The sequence below is a fragment of the Lathamus discolor genome, chromosome 22, assembly GCF_037157495.1.
Source record: "Lathamus discolor isolate bLatDis1 chromosome 22, bLatDis1.hap1, whole genome shotgun sequence".
Taxonomy (NCBI): domain Eukaryota; kingdom Metazoa; phylum Chordata; class Aves; order Psittaciformes; family Psittacidae; genus Lathamus; species Lathamus discolor.
In genome coordinates, this window is record NC_088905.1 from 2,002,820 (window position 1) to 2,027,937 (window position 25,118).

At 49.6% G+C, this 25,118-nt stretch overlaps 2 protein-coding genes across 7 annotated transcripts in view; both read left to right on the plus strand.

Moving 5' to 3' along the window:
- SLC23A2 (solute carrier family 23 member 2) overlaps positions 1–11,750 on the plus strand; it is a 57,766-nt gene extending 46,016 nt beyond the window's left edge. For both annotated transcript variants that reach the window (XM_065659081.1, XM_065659082.1), the window contains exons 11-16: positions 83–230; positions 694–799; positions 4,474–4,603; positions 4,738–4,875; positions 5,825–5,920; positions 6,442–11,750. In XM_065659081.1, coding sequence (XP_065515153.1) covers positions 83–230; positions 694–799; positions 4,474–4,603; positions 4,738–4,875; positions 5,825–5,920; positions 6,442–6,674 — 851 coding nt within the window. In that variant the 3' untranslated portion in view covers positions 6,675–11,750. The remainder of the gene's footprint in view (positions 1–82; positions 231–693; positions 800–4,473; positions 4,604–4,737; positions 4,876–5,824; positions 5,921–6,441) is intronic.
- Positions 11,751–13,743: 1,993 nt separating this feature from the next.
- Positions 13,744–24,634, plus strand: RASSF2 (Ras association domain family member 2). Of its 5 annotated transcripts, XM_065659180.1 has the most exons (13): positions 14,424–14,492; positions 14,968–15,134; positions 17,838–17,920; positions 18,162–18,244; positions 19,312–19,387; positions 19,529–19,680; positions 20,105–20,193; positions 21,621–21,772; positions 21,846–21,947; positions 22,109–22,160; positions 22,249–22,370; positions 23,319–23,416; positions 23,596–24,634. In XM_065659180.1, exons 4-13 carry the CDS (start codon positions 18,186–18,188, stop codon positions 23,663–23,665), a joined length of 972 nt encoding a protein of 323 aa, XP_065515252.1. In that variant the 5' UTR covers positions 14,424–14,492; positions 14,968–15,134; positions 17,838–17,920; positions 18,162–18,185; the 3' UTR covers positions 23,666–24,634. The 5 variants fall into 5 exon arrangements, with proteins under 5 accessions (XP_065515250.1, XP_065515252.1, XP_065515249.1 ...); XM_065659178.1 differs by lacking the exons at positions 14,424–14,492; positions 17,838–17,920 and adding an exon at positions 13,744–13,840; XM_065659177.1 differs by lacking the exon at positions 17,838–17,920.
- Positions 24,635–25,118: the final 484 nt, after the last annotated feature.

The following is a 25,118-nucleotide window of genomic DNA, read 5'->3' on the forward strand; positions in this document are numbered from 1 at the left end:
TGATCCTATGAAACTGCTGCATGTTTTGATACCTGAATCATTTTCTGTGGCACAAGAGATTTCAGTTTTCTTTCCTTCACAGTTCAGTGGGGACTGCCAACAATTTCAGCCGCTGGAGTAATAGGAATGCTCAGCGCCGTTGTTGCCAGCATTATTGAATCAATAGGAGATTACTATGCCTGTGCCAGGTTGTCTTGTGCTCCTCCTCCACCTATTCATGCAATAAACAGGTATGTCAACAAAAAACAAGTATTTTTCGGTGTCTTCTTCTACTTTTATGGGTTTTTCCTCCTTGGAATAATGCAAATGTAGCATTGGAGACCTACTCCTATTCCTGCTGGAGTCTGTGGATGCTTATAGTATGGTTTCTACAGGGACAGAAGTCCTAAATCAGATCTGGAATCAGGGGAGCCTATCACATTCACCTGAAATGCAGCTCTAGAAATAAAGAGCAGCTCTGGGATTGACTTGAATTAATTCCCTCAGTTTAAGAAGGTGGGTACCTGAGGGATAGAAAACAGGACTCAAGTTGGGTTTCCAGGTGTGTTGGAGCTTGAAATGTGAATTATCACAACTCATATGGGACAGATGCCTTAGCAGGCTCCCCATGCAGGTGTAAAGCACCATCTGAAGTGAGTCTGCCCTAATGCAAGTTTGACTCTCTTTTTATTTTTCCCTGGTTTTGATTTACAGAGGGATTTTTATTGAGGGTCTCTCCTGTGTTCTGGATGGAGTATTTGGGACAGGGAATGGATCAACTTCTTCCAGCCCTAACATTGGTGTCTTGGGCATCACAAAGGTATGTGCTTTACCTTGGTTACTCTGTGATGTATTTTTATCTCCTCTGGTGGGTGGCTCGTGCCATTTTCATGTTTCACAGCATGATCCTCTTCCAAGAAACCATACTATTTAGGGCTTGGTTCAGACAAACTTTAGACAGTGCTCTGAGTTTACCTGAGCATGGCCAACTGCATAGAAATTGCTATCCTTTGGGATGTCTTGATTCTGAAAGCACCACTGGGGTACGGACTGGGATTAATGTCTCACTTGAACACTTGGGGTCCTTGGGTTTTATTGGACCTGTTAGAGCCAAGTCCAGAGGAGGCCACAGAGGGCTGGAGCAGCTCTGCTCTGGAGCCAGGCTGAGAGAGCTGGGCTGGGACAGCCTGGGGAAGAGAAAGGCTCCTGAAGGGGAGACCTTAGAGCAGCTCCAGTGCCTAAAGGGGCTGCAGGAAACCTGGAGAGGGGCTTGGGACAAGGGCCTGTAGGGACAGGCCAAGGGGAATGGCTTGAACCTGCCTGAGGGGAGACTGAGATGAGCTCTTAGGCACAAGCTCTTCCCTGTGAGGGTGCTGAGGCGCTGGCACAGGGTGCCCAGAGAAGCTGTGGCTGCCCCATCCCTGGCAGTGCTCAAGGCCAGGTTGGACACAGGGGCTTGGAGCAAGCTGCTCCAGTGGAAGGGGTCCCTGCCCGTGGCAGGGGTTGGAGCTGGATGAGATTTAAGGTCCCTTCCAACCCAAACCATTCCATGATTCTATGATTTGTCTATGTCTGCTGACACAGCTAGAACTGGAGCTACAGAGAAGGTAACGTCAAAGTTAAATGCACCCTCAGTATTTGTTTCCATCACGATAGGGTTTTAAGGCCCTGAGCATTCTTAGGGAATTACATGTTTTTGGGGTGATACTCAGCAAAATATATAAGCACTTAAGTTCCTTTGTTCCCATGTGGGACTGGATGTGCGCTTGAATGCTTTGCGGAACTGGGAGACCTTGGACTACAGGCAGATTTGCTTGATATTGTTAACTTAACCTTGTTTAGAAATCAGCAGCAGGATCAGTAAGAGTAATTTATGTTGCAGATAGGTACATCTTGTTGCATGTTTCACTGGAACACTGTAAATCTTCATGTGTACAAGATAGAAAACATATCTGACGATAACTCATCTCTCTGACTAAATCCACTAAAGAGGATGAATTTCTCTTCAGCCATGTTTTTCTCTTGCACAAAGGCTGGTTCTGTTCGGGTTTAGGGTGGAATCTAAATGCTGACAGCACCATCTGCTGACTATGTCAGGCTGCATTCCATTGGTGATGGAAATTTCCTAGAAGAAATTTTACTTAGAAAAACCCTGAAATAAAGGTTTATTCTTTTCTGCTTCCTCTCTGCTGTTACTTCATAGGAGTGGATGTGAATTAACAGCACTTATTTATTCACAGTCCACAGCAACACGTGTACGTTTTGCTTCGGAACAATGGAAAATGAACGTTAAACTGGCAGCTGTTCCAGAGAACAGAGTTAACTACAGTCTGCTCTGTTCGGAGCACGATGGAGAGTGAATATGCCTTATCCAGAATGGCACAGCTGGATGGCTCTGCTCCAGTGTTTTGTCTTGTTTTCCTGTCTGCATGCTCATTCCTAAAACCCTCATACTTTTTAACTTCAGTTTACATCAAAATACATGTTTGGCGTGTAGATACTCTGCCTTTGGTTTGGGAGAGGAAATCTTAAGTGGGTAGAGAGTCCTGGTGATCCCGTTAGGCCAGTGCAACAGTTGGGAAAGCATTTACCTCCCTTGAAATTAGTGTATGATTACACTTAGAATTTAAATTGGAGGCTTCAGCTGGATGTAAATAGTGCAGAGTCTTTGAGTTAGGCTGTGACTGAGTTTTATCTGATGAGAGGAGAATCAGTCAAGTCTGATTAGCTGGAGCAAAAGCCTAGGCAGGTTATGCCAAAGTGTTGGTGATGAAAGGGATGCTCAGGTAAGGTACAAGCTACCGTATCACGCACTCCAGAGTAATCACATAAAGTGTGTCCACGGGAATAAATACATAGCTTGGGAATAAATACATATTCTGGGAATAAATACATAGTTTGAGCTAAATGCTCACCAGGATGCTTTGAGTCGCTTTCAAAAGGAGCTTAATTTGTTTGCCTTGTAGTGGTTCAGCATTTGAATAAATATATGTCATTGCCATGCGAATGCTGTAAAGAATCTGCCTGTTTCATGCAGGAGGATAATTTTAGAGCAAGATGCTGGAGGTCCGAAGGAAATTAATATCTTTGTATAAAGTAGAGAAAGGTGCAGGCTCATTTCTGTTGTTCTTCTAGTGAAGACCCTGATTTACTGGCTTAGCTTCTGTTTGTAGGTGAACATATCTCACCTGCCAGTTAAATAGTGAAGATGGAGGATTGATGGTGAATGCCCCATCCCTGGCAGTGCTCAAGGCCAGGTTGGACGAGGTTTGGAGCAAGCCGCTCTAGTGGAAGGTGTTGCTGCCTGTGACGGGGGTTGGAACTGTATGAGCTTTAAGGTCCTTTCCAACCCAATCTGTTCTATAATTAACAAATTTTTATCGTCTTCTCTTAATACGTTTTAACAGGAGATCTACAAAGGGCTTTGCTAGAAATCACCTTACCCGTGTAACAGGTTGGTTTGATTTGGTCCCTGGGGCACCTCTTACGAATCGTAGAATCCCAGACTGGTTTGGGTTGGAAGGGAGCTTAAAGCTCGTCCATCTCCAACCCCTGCCACGGACAGGGACCCCTTCCACTGGAGCAGCTTGCTCCAAGCCCCTGTGTCCAACCTGGCCTTGAGCACTGCCAGGGATGGGGCAGCCACAGCTTCTCTGGGCACCCTGTGCCAGCGCCTCAGCACCCTCACAGGGAAGAGCTTCTGCCTAAGAGCTCATCTCAGTCTCCCCTCGGGCAGATTAAAGCCATGCCCCTTGGCCTGTCCCTACAGGCCCTTGTCCCAAGCCCCTGTCCAGGTTTCCTGTAGGCCCCCTGAAATTATTGGAAGCCTGAGGCCATTGCATACTATGAAAATATCAACCATTCAGGTTCATCAATGACCACTACAACACTGTGCCAGAGAAATGCTGCTGAAGTTTGGATGCTTAAAACAAAAATGGGAAGTGTAGGCATTTGGTTTCACAGCATTAGCACAGCCATGATTTGCATGTGAAGCGAATTCACTTCTGATCTCAAAGAGGGATGTTATGAAATCAGTTGATCATCTCTGTCTAGAAAGCCTGCATCCAGTGAACTCTGTGGTAGGTAACTAATTCCTACATTCTTGTGTAAAAGGCCAGCAGCATATGGATGTGTTCTTCTTCTCTTCATTTGCATTACAATGGATGTTTGCCATCTCCTAGTTATGATCTGTTTGTTTTCTTTATGGGTCTGCACCACATTTCATTGTAACAGTGGCTATAGCGGTTACAGATGGTTTTAAAGATGACTTGATGTTAGGGAAAACAAAATCAAACAAAGTTATGTTATAGCTGGAATGCAGCCATGTTTCAGTTGAGCCCTCCAAGACATTTGCCAATGCTCTGCAGCCTGTGTTATAACACAACCAGAAAGCTTGAAGCTTGAAATGCAGAAAAGAGTAAGAGAATAAAAAGGCATCAAATTGGACTAAATGTGGACTTTTTCCTGCGTCCTTTCCCTTTTGTTCTTCTGCAGGTTGGAAGTCGCAGGGTGATTCAGTATGGAGCAGCCTTCATGCTCCTGCTTGGGATGGTTGGCAAGTTCAGTGCCCTCTTTGCATCGCTGCCTGACCCTGTGCTCGGTGCCCTCTTCTGCACTCTCTTTGGTAACGTATGTTTTTTGCTCCTTCATGTGCTGCATGGCCAGATCTTTACTTCAGTGCTGTTCTCTGTGTATGTTGCTACCTTCTTTTGATGAATAAGACTATCTAAAAGCTGGGACTTGTTTTATTTTCCTTAGGGATGATCACAGCCGTGGGTCTGTCTAACCTCCAGTTCATCGACTTAAATTCTTCTCGGAACCTGTTTGTCCTTGGATTTTCCATTTTCTTTGGACTTGTCCTTCCAAGCTATCTCAAACAAAATCCACTGGTCACAGGTATGTCTTTCTGCTCATTTACATGAAGCTTACTTTTGCCTTGTACTCCTATGTGAGGTACATATGAGTACAAGGGAATCTAAAGGGTAAATAAGAGAGAAAACAGAGTATCATGGAGATGACAAAAGCTCCATCTAAGAAGGGGGGTATGTTCAGAAAAGGATTAATTGGGATGGTGACACCTGAACTGGATGTTTCCATGGGATGCATCCAAAGTTGTCCTGCTTTCTCTGGGTGTGACTATAGAGCAATGGAAGAAGTCAATCACCAGTTGGACTGGAAGAAGGACTGAAAGGGTGAAGCTGAGTCGTAAATGGTGTTAAAAGAATAAGGGGAAGGACCAAGGTGGAGCTCGGAGGCTGGGAATTTGTTTGGGTTTTGACATTTTGTGTCACTGCGGACACGTGTTTGGGGTTTGATTTTTAAGGGAAATATTAGCTAACTTTTTACATCTGTCACTTCAGAACCAGCTATAAGAGCATATCTGACCTATTTCAAATTGTTCAGAAGTGTCGATCATTCAGGCAGAGTTACGTGATGATATATTAATGCAATGTTCTTCTCTGAAGTCTTGCCCTTTCAAAAAGTGAAGGTTTATAAAAGGAATTACTTAAGTCCACAGGATTTTACATTATGAGCATATCTCCTTTTTCCAGTTTGTAGTTTTCCGCTCAGTTTAAATGAAGCAGTTGTCTGCAGTAGAAATTAAAAGGGCATTTCATGACATTTGTATAAGCAATGAAAGCTCCTGGAGTTACACTTTGGGAAAGAAGGGGTCCCTGTGGTGGACTACATCTTCTGCATCTATTCCCAGGTGGTTTTAAGGATCCTACTTGAGCAAATCCCTCAGTGAACTCAGTAGCAAGTTTTGCCTTCATGTACATCAGTAGGACAGGTATATGTGTGATAAAAAGATGGGATTCTAAGTGTTTTTACCCTGTTCTTGTAGGCATAGCGGGCATCGATCAAGTCCTAAACGTCCTTCTCACTACAGCCATGTTTGTCGGTGGCTGTGTGGCGTTTATTTTGGATAACACCATTCCAGGTCAGTCGTTTTACTTGGGATAACATCTGCCTTTCTGAATGGAGGTAGCACAGCATTCCATGGAGGCAGGAGATGAGGAAGAGGGTACTGCTTTAGTTGTTAACTTCTTCAGCACCTCAGGCAGACTGCTTACCACCCATGTGCCTCAGTTTCCTTGAGGGCGCTTGGTTAAGGTCTCCGTTGTACTAAACATATGGAATAGCTGATAAAAATCAACCCAGAGTAGTCATCTTCAGGAGATTGTTGCTTTAAACACTTTAAAGATCCAAACCTGCTTCCATTCATTGGAGAGGAAAAATTTGCCTTCACTTCCAGTTACAAAATAAACCAGATAACAGCCATTCCCAATAAAGAGTTTTCCCTCTCTTCCTGCCTCTTTGAGGAGTCTGGAAGATCTTTCCACTGCTTTGCTGACCACGGTGTCTGATACTTGGGGTCTTCTTTCTTCTCTTAACCTCTACTCTGTGTGTGTTTAAATGAAGGTACTTACGTATGTATTTTTTTCCCCTTTTGACTTCTAGGAAGCCCTGAAGAAAGGGGAATACAGAAATGGAAGAAAGGGGTTGGTAAAGGAAGCAAGTCACTGGATGGCATGGAAACATACGATTTGCCTTTTGGCATGAACTTTATTAAGAAATACAGGTGTTTCAGCTTCCTGCCCATCAGCCCAACCTTCATGGGTTACACATGGAAAGGCTTCAGGAAAAGCAGTAACTGCAGGAGTTCAGATGAAGACTCAGAAGCTACAGTATAGCCTTAGCTGAAATTCTATTATCTAGTTGTAGTAAAAGATGTATTTGCGGTTTCTTGCTGATTAAGAAGCATTAAAATATATGTTTTGTATATCTGCATTTAAATTCTGGAACCAGAGCTGAGACAGATTTAAAAGAGAAAAAAAAAAAGCTTTCCTGTTGTGGGTGGTGGCACCAGATTTAGTGTCTCTGGGTCAAATCTGCTAATGCTCCTCTGTGTGATTCTCAAAAGCTAGAAATCCTTGCTCACCTAAGCCTGGTTATTTGAAGTGGGGCTGTTTTCCCAAAGTATGGAGGTGCTATTGACAGCTGTTCCTACTTACGGTGATTGATGTAAGTCACTGACTAGTGTTTTTGGCACGTTCATTGCTGGCAATGGTAGTTATGCCAGAAAATCTGAATCCAGTGAGAAGAGGGGAGGGGTGGATTTACTTCTAGTCATGTCACATCCCATACATGTTGTTTTCTACGCATTGATTTGCACATTCCATGTTTTCAGCCCCTTGGAAACCAGACTCAGTTGATCCTGGCAAATCATGAGGGTGTTCCTTTGAATTGCTGATAATTCAGTCCGTGTCCAGTGTTCAGACAGAAAGTTTCTGTGATAACTTTGCCAATGAAAACGACTGACTTCTCATAGCTTAAAGATGTAGAAGGAACCACTTACTTCATCTCAGTTTGCCTTTTCTGCCTGGCGTTTAACCACCTGATTAGAGTGGCCAGGGCAGGTTTTCTTTAAAGGATCACATGTAGCTTCGGTTTTAGAAAGATGGAAAACTTCAGGCTTCCAGATGGAGCCCAATAACAGTTTTTACAGCCCAATGCCTGTATCCAGCAGGACATTTCCTGGATACAAATGCTCATTTGTTGAGCAGTTTTAAGCAGTTAACGTGTGTATCCGCACTGCTCTTCATACAGGGTAAGCCACAAGGTCACAGCGCTGCTGGCATTCCCTGCTTTGGATCTGTGCTGAATATTCCTAATTGGATATCAAGAGACGGTGCTGCCTACAAGCAGCTTATGTTGCATTGCGTTTTCTTCTCTCTTTATGGGGTTTCTGACTGCTGCAGAGGTGATCTTGAGACACTCCATTTGATGTCCTCACCCACTGGATGGTTTCACGGGTATTGGGTCCGGTCAGGGCACCATTCAGATCTTTTTTTTTTCCTGGAATAGTCTCAGCTCTGATGTTATGTGGGTGTTCATGCTCATCATGCATTCATAATTAAAAGTTTTATTCATGTTTAATGTTCTTACTATTGCAAGTTATAGTTTTTAGACTTTCAGTGTGGCCCCAAAAGCGTTTTTAAGCTGTGGAGATCATCAGGGAAATGTAGTGTAATGTAATTTCAAGGCCAGTATGCTCTACGGTGCTTGCATTTTGTATTCCTGGGAAAAACCCTAACAGTAGATCCTGTAATTCACTCATATTTATCCAAGTTTGACTACTGGACAGGAGCGCAGGAACTCTGTTTTCTCTGAGTCTACTTCCAGGTGAATTTGTTATTGAAGCATGGAAGGGTTGGGGTGGGGAGGGCAAAGGAAAGAACTTACCAGATCAGTACTGAGTAGTATAGAGTTGCAATGATTCCATTGATAATGTTCTCAGCATGCTATGGCTGTTTCCAGAAACTCTTTTATACCACTTTTTCCATAACAAAAAGCATGTGTTTGTTCCTGCTTCGGGGAACTTTCAGTAGTTTGCAGTCTTGGTGTCAATTGGACTATGTTGAAAGCTGCTCGGAAGAGTTCTAGTGTAGTAGACAAGGTTAGTATTGCCTGTGAAACCAAGTGATTTTAATCATTGTTCAAGTTTTCCTCTTCAGGTAGAGAGGGGTTAGATTTCCACATCCACTTGCAGGTAGTTTGAGTACGGAGACCTCTTAATCAGTGGCACGAAGCTTTCAAATTTCCCAACTTTTATGTGCAACCAAAGATGTGTAGGAGACATGGGAGAGGTAAAATATAAATATATATATATATATAAAAGGGATACAAATAAAGCCACCTATGTACGGTGGTTGTAAGGATGTAAAATGCCAAAGTTGGTTATCTTATAAGTGTTGAGAAAGGGAGGCAAAGGGTTTTGTTTCATTTAAACAGTGTCACCTCAGCTCTATTGGAATGTCAAGTCCAGCCATGGCACTGGGCACAGAGCGCCATGGGGCTTTGCTGGCTTCTCCCCCCAGATACTCTTGATAGCTGAAATGGTGATGCAGTCGAGAGACGAGGTGATGAGAAGTGGCATTTCTCTTCTCGCACCTTGGGCTGTGTGTGTTCTGTATTGCCATGATATGGAATGGGTTGGGTTGGAAAGGACCATAAGATCATCCAGTTCCAGCCCCCTGCCATGGGCACCTTCCACTAGACCAGGTTGCTTCAAGCCCAGTCCAACCTGGCCTTGAATACAGTTTTCACCATACTTAAGGCAACCTTTTCTAGTGAGAAGTGGCAATTAGAGTGCAACGAATCCAAGGATGCTTGTTCTTCCTCCTTGGAACAGAACACTCCTGTCTTGCAGCAGAGGAAAGACCATCCGAATAGATCAAGTCCAGTTACTCTGTTTAACTGTTGGATTTAGTTCTTTTTGTGACTTCGGGTCCTACCATGCTGATCCTGTTTCCTGGCTGAGGGAAGTGCAGTAGCATTTAGCCGGCGTGTTTGCTGTTCTAGCCACTGACCTTGATAACACTAAAGCAAGTAGTTGTAGTTTGCAGTCATTTTTGTAACCAGATTTGTGTCTGTAACAACTCTCTCCACGTTATTATGAACATGAATGGTTAAAGAGGAGCCTCAGGTTTGTGAAGATCTGCTGAAGCACCTGTAATGTGTAGCGAAGGGTTAGGATGGAGTCATTGGCAGTACCTTGACCATGCGGCTGCTGCACTGGGCTGTGCTTTGGGGGGAGCAGAGGGTGGAAAGAGAAACTCCCCTTTCTGGTGCACCTGAATCCATCCCAGAGCTGCCATTCGAAGCAGATGCATTGCTTTGTGAGGGAAATACCTCTGAATTGCCATGTGGGTTTTGCCATCGTGGACCTTAAATCCTCCTTCCAGGTCTGCTTTTCCAGGCTGGCTGCTGTGGACCCCCCTGGTGCTGCCGGATGGTTTGCAGAGGATGAACTTGCAGTTATAAAAAGCATTTCAGTGCATCATGTTGGTGGGTTCCATCCAGGCTTTGCTGTGTGAGGGTGGCTATAGAAACCCCACTGTAAATGCTATACTGTGTTTTTCCTTGCTGGATTACTGCCTTTCAGGCTTGAACTAAAAACCACCCAAGGAAAGTGACACCTGAGAGGTTGAGATAAGAGGCGACGAGATGTTTCAAGCAAACATTTGAAGAGAGAAGGGCAAATATTCATGGTAGAAATCTCATTTTGTCATATCAAAGATGGTATCAATGTATGCAAAAAAACAAAACTTGGGCCTTTTGTAATTGATATTCTCTTGTATTCTTTTGTTTAGGTTAAATTAAGGATTCTTGCTAATGTTCAAACACGTTTTCTAAAGTCAAGACTTGCAAATTATACCTCTGGAGATTGAGGTTTCATAGCCAAGAGCTATAACTTCGTGTTGTCATATTAGAGTGCTTTGGCAGAGGGACTGAAATCAGGTACCTCGCTCCTTAAAAGTTCAAACCTTAAACCCAGAATTTGCTTTTCTGCCTTTTTAATACTGACTTTAAATATGGCAACTTGGTTTGTACATGAATATTGCAGTATTTTATTTCCATATATTAAAAATAACATTTCCACTCAGGATCACGAGCGCCGTGGTCCTGGGAGGGAGTGGTATGATTGTCATGACAATGTCATGTGATGGTAGAATTTCTTCATTGACGAATCTATAGTAGTTGTGTATACTTTATTTACCCATTTTTCTGTTCCTACCAAAAACGAAAGGGTTTCTTTTCTTGTTCATCTCCCTACTGAGATCTTGGTACTCCCGATGCAGATTGGCACTTGCAAACTGAAGTCCTCGGTCCTGCTTATACCACAAGGAGCATGTTCAGAGCGTTGCATCCTATGTAAGAGGTATTGGAAAGGGCATCATTTGTGGTACAAAGAGCACTCCAGGCACACGTGGTTTAATAGCCAGCTTCTAATGGCTTGAGTGAGCCATTGGATGCTCGGATGCCATCTAAACCAACCTGTGCTTGATTGCATTTGTGTCTCCATGTAGAAACGCATGTGTGCCAGACCAGCACAGCCTGTGGTGTTCCTTTCACGTGGCCTTCTGAAACCAAAAGCGACTTTATTTTCCCTCTTTCCTGTTGTTTTAAGGGGGTGGGGACCAGTGGATCACTCGTTTTGGCAGAAAACATCCCTCTTGGTGCATGTTTCTTAGGATTTCTTCAGGCTCCCGGCCTTTGGGCCATGGGGTGACAGGTCCTCTGTGCTCACACATCCATACAGCTCCGACGGGTCATTGCAGTACTGGAGGAGGCCACGACTTTGCCAGTGTTTTGCTTCTGCCATGGGTCTGTACAGCTTCGTGCTGGGTTGCTTTGAAGTACTGGGGATCCGTGTTCAGAGCCATCCAGAATCTTCCCGTCTCGTTCCGGTTTGACTGTGACTGTGTGTTGTCAGCCGTACCTATTGCTAGGAGAGGTAATAGTTAGGATTGCCTTGTGTGCTATCTGGCATTGGCTACATCATCTTGCTGCCAGTCCAAATTCTTCTACTTTGTCTCTTTGTAACAACCTTTGGCTTAACAAACTATTGACTGTTCTTAGGCAGTGGGGATAAATAGATTCCTTTTCTGTTTCCCATGACTTCGTGACTGACTTGGGCTGTAAAACACTTGGGTTTTGTTAAACAGCAAGAAGAGGGGGTTTTGTTTTTTTTTCCTTTTTGGGTTTATTTTTGTTTTCTGAGATGTGTAATTCTTTCATGGAGGGTTGGTTTTTTTTTTTAATTATTATTATTTCATCTTTTTTTTCTAACATTGCTTCATTAAACAACTAAATATTTAAAAATGTAATATTTGGACCAGATGTTGTGAATAATAGTAGATAAAGCTATTTTATTCTGTATTTTTAAAGCTGTTCAGTATAAATAAACGCGGGCATAGATGCAACGTGGCAGCGTGGTGGTACCCTTCCTTTCAGACATCCCCTTCGCATTCCCGTTGGGAATCCAGATGATGTGAAGACCAAGCAGCTCTTTGTAATCCGCAACCCTCGGGCCTTCTCCTGACCCTTCTAGCCCTCAGCACAAAGCTTATCCCATGAAGACGCAGTAAATTCCTTGGATTTCTTTGGTCTGCAGCTCCTCTTTTTGGTGCATCCCCGCTTCCAGCTGAGATGTGTCCCCATGGAGCTGCTGCTGTCCCCTCCGTACCCCACTTTGAGTTGGATGGGAGGAAAAATGGCCAAAACTCACCTAAATCCACAGCAGTGGGGGGGTGGAAGTGGATCTGGGATCAAGCTCTGGGATCAGAGCCAAAGGAGCAGCTGGTTGACCAGCGCCAGGGGTTCCTGATGGTGCCTGAGCTGGCCTGGGTTTGGAGCCGTGCTCAAAACCACTTTGCTCTTAATCCTGGTTAATCCTTAGTGCTACTGGGTCAGAGCTCTGGCAATGGCTCTGTGTTCGCCTTACATCCTGCCTGGATCAACATCCAGCATCAGCTGCATCGACACACTGAGAAGGGCTTTATCCCAAGCAACAGCTCAGAACCTGAATGTCTGAAACATCCTCAGCTGGACACAGGCACCGTGATTCCAAGAAACATGGACCCAGCGCAGGCAAAGGCCTCTTCAGGAGCCAGGTCTCTTCCCATCTGCTTCCTGGAGGCTGTGTAACAGCTCCCAGATGCTCCTGGTGTGTATCCACATGGAATATTGTTTGGTATTTACCGACAATTACCTTGGGGGTCTTAAAGCTGTGCTAATGGGAAGCTGCACTAATGGGAAGCTGCCAAGGGATGGGAGGGGGGAGTTTGGATGCTTGCTCAGTCTGGGGGGAAATAGTTGGATTTCGGAGAACTTTGGAGCTGGTGCTTTGTGCTTGGGCCTGATTGAGCTCCTTGACTCCAGGCTCAGCTTTGGGAATGGAAATAGAAGTAAATCCATTGGAGCCGATGGTTTAAAAGGCATCGAATCGTGTTCCCTGTGTGGTGTTTAGTGCAGAAACACTGATTTAAGCAGTGATACCGGGGCTGTGGCATCCCTGTGCAGCTGAACACAGGCTCTGCCTCTGGAGCATCCTTCTGCACCCTTTCCCCAAGCCTGGCAGGGATGCTCGGTTCCGGTCTCCTCCTGGAGAGGATTTGGTTCCTCTTGGGTTCCTTATCCTTGCACTGGGTGGGTAAGGAGGAGCTGGCAGCCTGTGTCCCCTCATTGCAGGGGGTCCTCATAGGGCAGGAGTGGCTCAAACCCCTTTGCTTTGGGACACAAACGCCTCCATCCGGGCTGATCCTTCCCAACCCACCCCGCGTGCATTGAAAGCAATGAGCAGGATGCCGCAAAATCTCAGGATTTAACCCCAAATTCCCACAGCAAAACCCTCGATTTCTTGTTTCCCCTTTTCTCCCCATTCCCTGTGAAGCCGGGGGTGGGAGGTGGAAGCTTTCCCTCTTCTTTGGGGCTAAATCCCGGGGGCTTGGGGGTGGCTCTGTTCCACTGCGTGGCAGGGCCAGGCTCTTCCCATGACAAAGGGCCTCTGAGCTCCGCCAGCCCTCGGAAGATGCTGCTGGAATACAGATCCAACCCTCAGCCCGGCTCTTGCCGAGTCAGGCTTTTCCCAAGCCAGATGGCGCCTCCTGAACCTCTCCTTTACATCCAAATCACCCCAAACCAGGGAAAAGCAAGCAGAAAGGGCTGGCTACAACCCGTGGGTATAAGAAGCTGCTTGTTTTACCCCAGCAGCTGCTTGGATTCTTCCTTTGTTTTATGTATTTGGAGGGTTTTTTTTTTTTTTTTCCCTTCGTGTGGGCTGTTTCGAGGCAAATTCCTTAAAAAGGAGGAAAACAAAAAGGCTGGAGCAGCCCCAAAGCGCTGGGAAAGGTCAGGAGCAGACAAAGGAGGGACGCAGCCGCAGTCCTTAATCCCCAAAACTCTTCCCTGCGAAGGGGCAGGATGGGGCCCGCAGGCTGGGAGGAGAGGATGGAGCCCAGGCACCGTTCCGGAGGTGACCGTGATCCCGGCCTGCGCCAGGGTTAAGATCCAGGTAGATCCAAGCAAATCTGAACGTATTTGTTTCAATTTGTTTCCTCCTCAGTCTTCTTCTCGGGGGTGGGTTTGGATCCGGATGGGACCCCAGGGCCACGGTCCCATTGCACCATCCCAAAGGCAACAGCAGCATCAAAGTGTGATGCCTACGTGGCTCCAGCATGGAGTATCACAGGATCTGGGAAGTTCTAAGGCAGGAATAACCCCTTTAGTCAATGGGATGCAGCCCAACAGGCTCCCTCTGGGAGTCCTGTGCAGAGCTGGGGCTGATCGTAAGGGCGTTTCCAACCCGGATGCATGGGATGGGGCGTACTTTGGGATCCCTGTCCTGGCACCGGGGATGTGGCCTCCGTTGCGGTCCTGGTCCTCGGTGCCAGCAGCAGCGTGTCCTGTAAGCACCCAGAGCCGGAACCGGAGGGGTCAGGGCTGGAGCATCCTTTGGGACCCCAGTCCCGGGTCGGGCTGGGAGGAAGAAGGACCCGATCCAGGGGCATCCTCGGGGGTCCGCGCTCCCGGTGTCCTTCGGGACGCCGCTGCCGGGATGAGCCGAGAGGGGGGACCCGGGATCCCGCAGCCCCGCCCCGCACCGGCCCCACCCGCCGAGGGGCGGCCCCACGCGGGCACCGGCTGCGGAGCGGGACCGGCCCTGGGTGAGTGCGGGCGGGGGAGCCCCATCCCCATCCTCATCCCCATCCCCATCCTCATCCCTATCCCTATCCCCGTCCCCATCCCCATCCCTGTCCCCATCCCGGTCCCGGTCCCTGTCCCCGGCGCGGCGGAGCCGGAGCTGCCCCGAGCCCTGTCCGCAGCCGGTAGCAGGAGAAAGCGGCTGCGCCTCCCCCCGGGGCAGGAAGAGGGGGGCATCCGGTCCCTTCTGCACCCACGGACCCCCGTGGGCACCCCCGAGCAGCCCGGTTCCTATCACCCCGGGGTGGGAGCCACCAGCTCCCCTCCCATAGCCCACAACAAGCCGCTGGTGGCCACCAGCTCTTCCCAAGGGGGTCCGACCTGCTGAGTGTGGCCAATGGGTCCCTTTGCTGGTCCCCAAGGGAGGTGGCACCCCCATAGCATCACGCACCGGTGGCTCTGCCACCCCTCACCGCTACCCCGCTGTTCCCTGTGCAGGACGGGGCTGGAGAACAATAGTGGAGCGGAAAACAATGGAGCTGCTGCACCTTGGCGCGTAGGGATGCCGGACGGAATTCCAGCTTCAACATAACGCCTTGGGCCGGAGCCGCGGCAGCATCAGGTTGCGGGAGCATCCGTGGAGCCAAAGGATCTGCCAGGACGGGGTGAGAGCACTCGGTTGTATCGCATCACATGCAGGGGCTCAGTGCTCCGAGGGGGGAATCATTGCCTCCGGATGATGCTTTGCTGCTGGTTGCGTTGGGGTCCAGGCACCACTGGGCTGGTTAAAAGCCCCCCGGGATGCAGGAAAGCACCAGGGGCTGCGCATGGGGAGCATCGCGGCCTCCCCCGGCAGCGGGATATTCCCACAATCCCTTGCATGGCCGGGGGGAGCAGGGAGATGCCGAAGAGGCAGTGGGGATGCTGGCAAAGCATCGGGAGGGGGCCAAGAAAGCAAAACCCTCCTGGAAATTGCTCCTTTCTTTGTAGGAGCAGGGAATTGTGCCCTTTTCCTGCTGAAAACATGGTGTTTGGGGTTGGTTTTCCTATGCTTTTGGTAGGTTTTTGGGTTGTGCATCTCCCCAGAGCTCACGTAAGTGAGCTCTCATCCCTGTTCTATGCAAGGCGCCTTAAGCATGGTCAAGATCCCTCTGGAGCTGCATGGATGCGGGAAGGGCCTTGGGAAGGTTGTTTTTAGGGAGGGGAATGAGCCTGGGGCCCATCAGGCCTTAACAGCTCCTGTGGGAGCAGCCATTGGAGGGCAGAGAGGGCTGGAATCCTCCTGCCGCGTGGGCAGGGAGGATCGATTGGATCCGAGGGGGTTTCAAAACTCTTTGTGAGGCAGCCGCGGAGGGAACGCATCAGCTCGGGGTGGGGAAACTGAGGCAGGAAGTGAAGACAGCGCCGAGCAGCGGGGTTGAGCAACGGGTTGGGCGATTCCCGTCTTTCCAGCCCTTTCATGTGGGCCCTTTCCAGCCTTTTCAGTAGCCCACCAGTGACTGGGATCTGCCTGGGGATCCCCGACCCCTTCCACACCCAGGCCGATGCTCTCAGGACCCAAATAAGGAGGAATTCGCCCCTTTCTTGCTGCTCAGAAGGGGATGTGGTGACGGAGTGAAGGTGGCGGTAAACAGGAAACCAGGCTCCTCAACGCAGAGGGACAAACCTGCCCTTTGGGGCTCCCCTTCAGCCCAACGGGAGTGTGTTTTCCCAGCTGGATTGATCTCATTATCCCTTTAGAGGGGACCAAGGCTTTGGCTTCACCCCTTTGTATCACCATGGTGCCATGGGGTGAACACCCCTGTGGTCCCAAAGGCTGTGCTGCTGGAGGGGGATGGTTTTCACCCATTTCAGTATTTTTGGCCCCATTTTGCATGAGCCAGGCGGCCCGCGTCGCATTTCACCTCCCTCGGTGCAGCAGGGCCTCAACAGGGACTTCCCCAGAGCTGCTCCATCCACTTTCAGGGGCACCCACAAGCGCGATGCTCGTTGCTGCTGTTCCTGTATCTCTCATCCGGTAACCCCCAGGTTCAGATCCCTGCAGCACCCATCCCAAAACTGGCTCCAAATCCCCTCCTGATACCATTGCTGAGGGTTGTTATTGTGTTTATTCCCTGCCCCTCACTACATTGAGGGGCTGGAGTGGGGCTGGAGAAGGGAACGGAGCTGGTGCAGGGGCTGGAGCACAGCGGTGATGGGGAACGGCTGCAGGACCGGGGGGGTTCAGATGGAGAAGGGAAGGCTCTAACAGGGGTCAGCGGTGGCCGTGGCAGTGCTGGGGAAGGGTTGGACTTGATGAGCTCAAAGCTCTTTTCCAACCTGGTTGATCCCATGGTTCCATGGCTGGGCGATGGATGGATGCGGCGCTGGAGGAGGTTGATGCCACTTTGCCATGTGTGCTGCTCCCCCAAAGGAAACCCAAAGCTTCGTCAGCTTTTCCCTGCGGGTTTATTTAGGCTCTGGGTTTCTCTTCTGCTTTCCCCAGGCAGAGCCGGAGCACCGGGGCTGGGCCCATTTCCTGCCCTTCCCCTGCCTCCTTCTGCCCGCTCAGACGCCAGCTTTGCTTTTGCCACCTCCTCCATGGCGACGCACGGCAGCGTTGCTAACCCCTAGAATCCATGCCCTGGGATGCATCCCAAAGCGCGGGGTAAGAAGCAGGAATCGCCGCTGCACTGAGGTTACGGGGCAGGTCCCTCCTTCGACACAGGTTTTAGTGCACGGCCTTCATTGAGTCATTTATCCGCCTGGATGTCATTGTGGGATGGGGCTTGCCGGAAAACAGGCTCGTTTCCCAGGGGATCGGGAGGAAGCGCGTGGTGAGGAGGGGGTGGGAGGAAACAACGTTTTGCAGATCCAATGCTCTTCCCTCGCCTTGGCTTCTCCTTTTGGGATGAGGGAAGAGACCCTGGGAAGATGAAAGCCCGTCCGCAGGGGTTCCCAAAAACACCCAAGGAAAAGCACCCCCTCATCGCGCAGAACAGACCCTGACGTTGCACTTCCAGGTCTCTCCAGTGCCGTATTCCCAAAGCCTATGGGCGCCCCTGAGGCTTTCACATGGAATCTCATTTTAATCCCACTTTGGAGCATCCACAATCACCCTCACGCCCCAAGCCGGGGCCGTTCCCAAGGTGGGATTTTGGGAGGGGTATTCCAAGCATTTATAGAAGAGAAATTGGGATGTTCTGGCACTGGAGGGAGCAGCATTGCTAAAGCCAAGGTAAAGGAACCAGCCCTTGCGCCTGCCGATCCAGTTGGATCCAGCTGCTGATCCAGTTGGATCCAGCTTCCTTATCCAAAGCTTTGAAGCAAAACCTGAGTGAAATAAGGCAGAAAAGGGACAAATCCCACTGACAACCTCCCACTTCCAGGCTTGGCATGGCCGGGACACATCCGTGGATGCTCCAAATGCAAATGCCAGCGTAAGCGTATCCCCGCCGGTATTAAATATTCAGTGAGTTCGCACCACATCTCCCCTTATCTGATTTCCCCTCCCTCATTCCCAACAGTTTTCCCACAGGAGCCACATCAAACTTCCCCCCGCGGCTGCATCCGCCGGAGCCTTTTCCCCCAGGAGCAATCCCACATCCCGGGCCCTTTATTCCTTCGCTCCCACCTCCATGGGCGCGCACCAGGGATGCGCTATTGGGGCGGCTCACGCCGGTGCTTTTCTCTCCTCCCTCTTTGCAATTCAGGTCCCATGAAAGCAGAGCGGGAGGATGGATTACGGAGGCTGCGAGTACCCGGTTCCCTGCGGAAAAGACAAGTACATCTCCAAGTAAGATCCTCGGCAGGGCTGGAACACGGGAATAATCGGGGCCGGGAGATGGGAAGGGAGCTGCAATGTGCCGGGAGGGGGATTTGAGCTGGGAGGAGTGGAGAGACTCTGGGATTTAACTTGATTTTGGATTGAAAAAGCCATTTTGGGGCAAAAAATGGCAATTTCCTTTAAAACAATGCGGTTGTTGATGGGATTTGGAGATGTTTTTCTCTTAGGAGCGTGGCCAAATGCTTCTATAAACCATGAAATAGTTCATGGAGTTCATGAAATAGAGGTTTTGCTTTAAAAGTCCCTATTAGGAATTGCTCTTTTGTGCTTTGGCAAAGAAGTAAAACGCTTCCCAAGTTGCAAGGAGGAGTTTTTGGGGAGATAAAGCAGCTTTGTGCTATTTCCCCCCCCCCCCCCCCCTTTTTACTTCCTCCAAACCCCAAATCCCTGTGCTTTGTGCTTCTTTATACCGGTCTGCTGGTGCTGAGCATCCTCAAGCTGAGTTAAGGACAGCTTTGTGATGGGATGCCAGGGGCATCGCTTCCCGGGATTCCAAGCTGGGAATGGGTCATCTTTAATGGTTATTTGCAATGTTCATCATTCATTTGCAACTGGAGCGAGGCTCAGGCTTCATCCGAGCCCAAGCTCAGGCTCTGGAGCGAGGAGCTGATGTGGTGGACTCGCCTATGATAACTTGTGACTCCAGCATGACCCAAGGGCCTGGATGCTCCCAAAACACCCTGCGTTTTCCAGCCTTGTGACCGCATCCCACAAGGTCTGACAGGTTTCCTTGTGCCTTTTTCCAAGGTTTATGCTTGCAGGGAGCTTCTCCCCCTAAGGGCTGAATCCACAGTGGATCCCCCCTCCAAGGGATATCTAAAGGCAGCAAAAGACCCAGATTTGCCTCAAACGAAGCTGGTTTGGGTCCCCCAGCAGTGATGTGGCTTCCTCACCCAGCCTGACACTGGAAGCAATTCCTGCTTCCTCCCACATTCCCACAATTGGTGCCTCCAATGCCCCCCCCCCCCTTGCTCCTTGATGTCTTTTCTCAGCCGCTTTCCCATTTTCCCCCCCAGAAATGAGCTGCTTTTACACTTGAAGACGTACAACATCTACTATGAAGGACAAAACTTGCAGCTGCGGCACCGCGAGGTAAGAAACCCCCTTGGGGCAGGGCCCCAGCAGCCAAACCCCAATGGAATTGGGTTGGATTCCCCCTATAAAAGCATCACCTCTTGGCACTGTTCCTTGCTGCTCGTATCTCAGAGCCTGAGCTGCCCATCTCTCGTGCAGGAGGAAGGCGAACTCATCGTGGAGGGGCTGCTGAACATCTCCTGGGGCTTGCAGCGACCCATCCGCCTGCAGATGCAGGATGACAACCAGCGCATCCGCCCTCCGCCGTCCTCCTCCTCCTGGCACTCGGGATGCAACCTGGGAGCGCACGGGTGAGCGGGGGGAGAAGAGTCATGGAATTAGGGGAAAAAAGAAGGGGAAAGGGGGAGGTTCAGCTTTGCTTGCGCAGGTTGGGTGCCGGAGCTTGCAAAACGGCACTTTCGGGCTTCAGCATCCCTTCCTGGGAAGGGCAGATGGGATAAGAGCCTTCAAAGGGTTTTTTGGGAGCAGACCAGGATGGGATTTGGGATTTAATCGGATGACTCTTTGGGATCCAAATTTGGATGCCAGGATGACTATCTGGGATAACTAGCTTGTGCTGCAACCCTAAGGGATGGTTTTCTGCCAAATCCGAGGGAGAACAGGCTGCTTCCATCCTGGAAACAGCAGCATGGGGGCTCAAAGCGGGATTTATCCCAGTTCTCATTCCTGCTGCAGCTCTTTGCTAACAGGAGATCCATCATTATCCATTGCCAGGTCCGTGCTGAAGCCCAGCACCTTGCCAGACATCCAGGTCACAGATGCAGAGGCTGTGCCAAACCCAGAGGCTCCCCGGAGCGCTGCAGGTGAGCCGGGCACGGATCCGGATGGATTTGGCTGGGAATTGGGAGCAGCTGCTTTATGCTCCGGTTTCATTGGAGAAAACAGGGATTTATTTTCTCCAGCAATTGTGCCCCCATTGTCCCCCAGGTTCCTTTAAGCCATTGCCCTGATGGGCCGAAACCCTTCCAAAGGGATTTTGCTCAGGGAAGGGATGTGGTGAAGAGGAGCTTGGAAAGAAATAGGGGGATGGAGCAAAAAGCCTCGTGGGATCATAGGGAAAAGGATGTCGGCACTTCCCCTTCCCGGAGGCTCTGCTTTTAGGGAAGAAGAATAGGGCTGTTGGGAAGTTCCGTTGCCATGGGGAAGTCAACACTGCTGCCAAGTGTTTTCCCCTCCCTGGTTTCTCCTCGCTATGGAGGGGGAAGAGCCCATCCACTGGCGCTTCATTAACCCCTTGTTTGGAGCACAAGGCAGCGCAAGGTGCCTCACCAGCAATTCCCACCGGGAAAAACGGCTTTATGCGGTTTTCCCATTAAATCAGGGCACTTTGCAGGTGTCCCTGGCTTTTTTAAAGTGTTTTTTTTTTGGGGTGGTGATGATATTTGTATGGAAATACACCCTGCAGACACAGAAGAGCCAGCCAATCCTTCCAGCTCCGGGATGCTCATCCACTTTCCAGCTTGGGAAGTGCAAAACTCATTGACCCATGAAACCCTTCGCCCCGTCCTTCATCCTCCAGCTTTTCCCCTTTCTCTTTGTGATCTCTCCATGCACAACATTTATTCCCCCCAACTCTTAATTCAAGCTCGCCCTGGTGCGACCCGCACTGCGTCGAGTCGCGCCATAGAGCTACCCCAGCAGCTATTTGAGCCCAATGACGTTAATCCTCCGCCAGTGCATAAGAAAGAGCTCTTTTATCCCATTTCTTCCTCCAAAAGCCTGTTCAAATCAGTGCATAACGTGCGTGCCAGGCTCCTCCTGAGTGCTTAGTCACTGTGGCCTGTGGTGCGCATCTGGAGAGGAGAGATTTGTCTTGCTGCAGACATGCTTGGAATGAAAACATCCAAGCTTGAGCCCCAGAGGTTCATTAAAAATGGATGAAGAGCTGGTTTATAATAATCTGAAGCCAGGCCAGTTTTCACACAGAGATCTGAGGCGCTGGCCTCGTTTGTCTGTTCTCATTAAGGGGAAAGAGAAAAATACCGAAGTTAGATAATGAAAAAGTGAGTAAAGATGCTGCAGCCCCTGGGACAAGAGGCTTTATCCAGGTAGCAGCCTGGACTTGAGCAGTTCATCATTAATGGCCTCCTGTAAGAGGATAAACCAGTAGCTGCCATGGTTTAAACCGGTGGGTTCAATCTGTGCCGGGCAGTCCCAGCCGTGCATCCACGGGGGGATTCCCAGCAGGGAGAAGCTCCTCAGCGCTCTCCTCCGAACGCCTCTTTTCCAGGCACCAAATCGCAAGCGGAGGAGACGCCGCAGCTGATGCGGACACGGAGTGATGTTGGGGTCCGGCACCGCGGCAGCGCCCGCACCCCCAGCGAGCAGCGGCGCATCCGCCGGCACCGCTTCTCCATCAACGGGCACTTCTACAACCACAAGGTGAGCCCCGCGCTCCCCAGCACTGATCCCCATGGGACAAACCCGAGGTTTAAATGGGCTTTGCATCCCACAGACGTCCGTGTTCACGCCGGCGTACGGCTCCATCACCAACGTCCGCATAAACAGCACCATGACGACCCCCCAGGTCCTCAAACTGCTGCTCAATAAGTTCAAGGTACTTGAGGTATCCCACCCCGATGCTCCTGGGATGCTCTGCGTGGGGGGATTTATATCCTGTGGATACAAAACGCAACGGCAGAGTGAAATAATGGGGTATGTTCTTTAAATCCTGGGTGGAAATGTGGCCTTTTAACAGTGATTTATGTCTCCATTCAGATTGAGAACTCAGCAGAGGAATTTGCGCTCTACATTGTCCACACCAGTGGAGGTGAGTGTCCAAACCACCCCCCCCCGGTGCATCCATGGCAAAGGCCCATCACACACTGGGACATCCATCAGTGCTTTTGGCATTGCAGAGAAGCAGAAGCTGCGGGGCAGTGATTACCCCCTGATCGCCCGCATCCTGCAGGGCCCCTGCGAGCAGGTCTCCAAGGTCTTCCTTATGGAGAAGGACCAAGTGGAGGAAGTCACCTATGATGTGAGTCTGCCGCATGGGGTGGGTTTGGGATTCAGCTGGGGTTGGAATAGGGGGTGGGCATAGAATCCCAGCCTGGTTTGGGTTGGAAGGGAGCTTAAAGCTCATCCAGTTCCAAACTCCTGCTTATGTTTGCTGTGAAACCAGCAAGGTCTCAAATGTTATTCACAAAGAGCAAAGCTCGATTTAGCTTTCTGGAGCCATTTACTTCTATAGAAACGAATACAAAACCTTCACTAAATAAAAAGGCCATGAATATCAGCCACAAATTGCCGTTAGCTGCCTGCTCTTTCCATACAGTGCTTCTAAAAGGCTTTTGGGGCACTTCTGCTCTGCTTTGAGCACTCATCTCGCTGTGAAAACTCCCCATCTTATGGCAAAAACCTTGTCCTGTGCCTAAAGAGCAGCTTTAAACGGGAGCAAACGCCTGCAGCCCTGTTTTACCACCCCAAACTGGAGCCCAGAGCAGCAATAGCTGCACAGCCTTGGGCACAGTTCGGACCTTTCCTGCTGGGGAACGCGCTGCGGGGTTGGAATGGCTCGGTTGTGCCATCTGCCGGCTTCCTCCCACCTTCCTCCTCAAACCCGAGCTAAATGAAGCACTTTCGGGGTGTATTCGTGCTTAAAGAGCGCTGTTCGCAGGGGCTCACCATAAGAAGGAGCCGAGTCTTGCAGCCAGGGCGTAAAGCAAATGAAGTTTATGGGTGTCTTGTCCCCTATAATCGGCTGGCTGTGTAGGGAAACGTGGTTTCATGTAGGGTTTGTTGCGAAAGGCAATGGGGGTCCTTGATTTCCCCAGTTGAATCAGGGGAGGTGATTTATTTTATATATATATCATTTATATATCTATATATCGTATATGATGTATCAGATATATATCATTCAGATGATGCTGAAGGGTGGGTGCATCGCCCATTTCATGGCCTGGCTTGGTGTTCCTCCTCCACCCAGGTAGCTCAGTACATCAAATTCGAGATGCCCATCCTCAGGAGCTTCATCCAGAAGCTGGAGGAAGAGGAGGACCGCGAAGTGAAGAAGCTAATGCGCAAGTAGGCCGGGCTCAGCTGCACCAAGGGGAGATGCTGGGAGTTAAGGATGTGGTTGGGGGGTTATTGTGGTGCTGAGCATTCATTTGCACAGCTTTTTATCCCTAATCCCTGCATTACTCCATAGTTTTCTTGGCTTGATGCTGCAAAAATCCTCTTTTCCTTGTCCTTTGCCTCTCCAGATACTCCATCCTCCGGCTGATGATTGAGCAAAGGCTGGAGGAGATATCCGAAGGTCCAACGGCGATGTGAAGCGCTTCACCAGCTCCAGGCTGCATTGCACCGAGAGCCGTTTGCCTGCAGGATGCACTGTACCAAATCCCAACCCCACGTCATTCCCTGGGTGCTCCCGGTGTCCTCCCGGATCGCTCCGGCTCTGAGCCAACCCATCCTCCCGTGCCTTCATCTGCGCAGCATCCTCGGGGGGGGTTCCTCACCTCCAAATGGGAGTTTTCCCAGCAAGGCTCTGGGCATCTTCAGCCAAAACCTCAAATCCCTGGAAATAACAGGGGGAAGAGAAAGAAGGAGGAAATCCATGAGCAGGATGAAGCCACTGAGGATGGGGACAAGCAATTCTGGGCTCTGTTGGAGGATCCTGGCTTCAGCAGTGCCTGCATGGGGCTCCCTGCATAGAACTCACCCCTTGGTGGCAAGAGCACAAATAATTCCCCTTTCTCCACCTGAAAAAGCACATTCCTATTGCAATAATCCGCAGGTGACAGGAAGCTTTTGTAAATGGAGTGGATTTTGACACTTTTGCTGCTGAAAACGAACCCGGGGACTGAGGGTTGGATTTACAGCAAAAGAGTAAAATCCCGTTTTTTTCCCAGCACATTCCCTTACCCTGCATCTGGTCTCATAACCCCCATCCTGCTCCTTTCTAATTTGCACTAATGTTAGGGAAGAAAAAGCAAACCACGATGTCAAACCTCTCTGGTAGCTGTAACATGCCAAATAACGCTCGGGGGAATAGGGGGTGGTGAGGAGCATCTCCCGAGGGATGCTGTATGGAAAGCAAGAGGGATGGCAGGAGGAGGGGAGGCCGAAATAGAGGGGTTTATTCTCCACGTGGGTTTTGCAGCACATTGTCCTGGGCTCACCGGGACCAGGACTGGCTTTGTTACCCCCATCACACCCGGAAAAACCTCTTTCCTCCCGGGCTAAACCAGCAATATCCATTTTATACCTCGACGTGAACTAAAACTCGTGACTTTCTCCCTCCTTTTGAGTTTTTGCAATGCATCTTTGCAAGGTTTGGGGTCTAATTTTAATGGTACCTTCTCCACCTTGAATACGTTGATAGAGGAAGTGTTGTACAGCGAGAAAAGCTTTTTGTGTGCGTGAAGGATGGCTTTGTTGGGTAAGAAGGACACAAAACATGAAGCAACTTAATACAGAATGAACCTCCCCCGAGTTAGAGCCTGGTTTGCTCAAACTAAAGCACTTTGCAGGTAGAAATGCCACTGAAATGGACTCTATGGGGACAGGAGCGATGAAGGCGAAGATCAAAACCAGCCTGAATCCCAGTGGAGCTTCCCAAGGCAAAATGCTCCCTTTTTGGAGAGTCACAACCAAATCGCTGGAGGATTTGTTGGGGAATATTGGGCTGTTGTAGGGTTTAGGGACTATGAGTGACTATTCATGCACCATGGTTGGTGGGCTCCATCCTCTGGCTGTTTCTCTCCCATAAGGTAAAACTCACCTC

Excerpts from the sequence above, each read along its gene's own strand:
- RASSF2 (XM_065659178.1), top strand. The coding sequence starts at position 18,186 with ATGGATTACGGAGGCTGCGAGTACCCGGTTCCCTGCGGAAAAGACAAG. Across the intron at positions 18,245-19,311 it reads AAAGACAAGTACATCTCCAA|AAATGAGCTGCTTTTACACT; the intron begins GTAAGATCCTCG and ends TTTCCCCCCCAG. Across the intron at positions 20,194-21,620 it reads GGCTCCCCGGAGCGCTGCAG|GCACCAAATCGCAAGCGGAG; the intron begins GTGAGCCGGGCA and ends CCTCTTTTCCAG.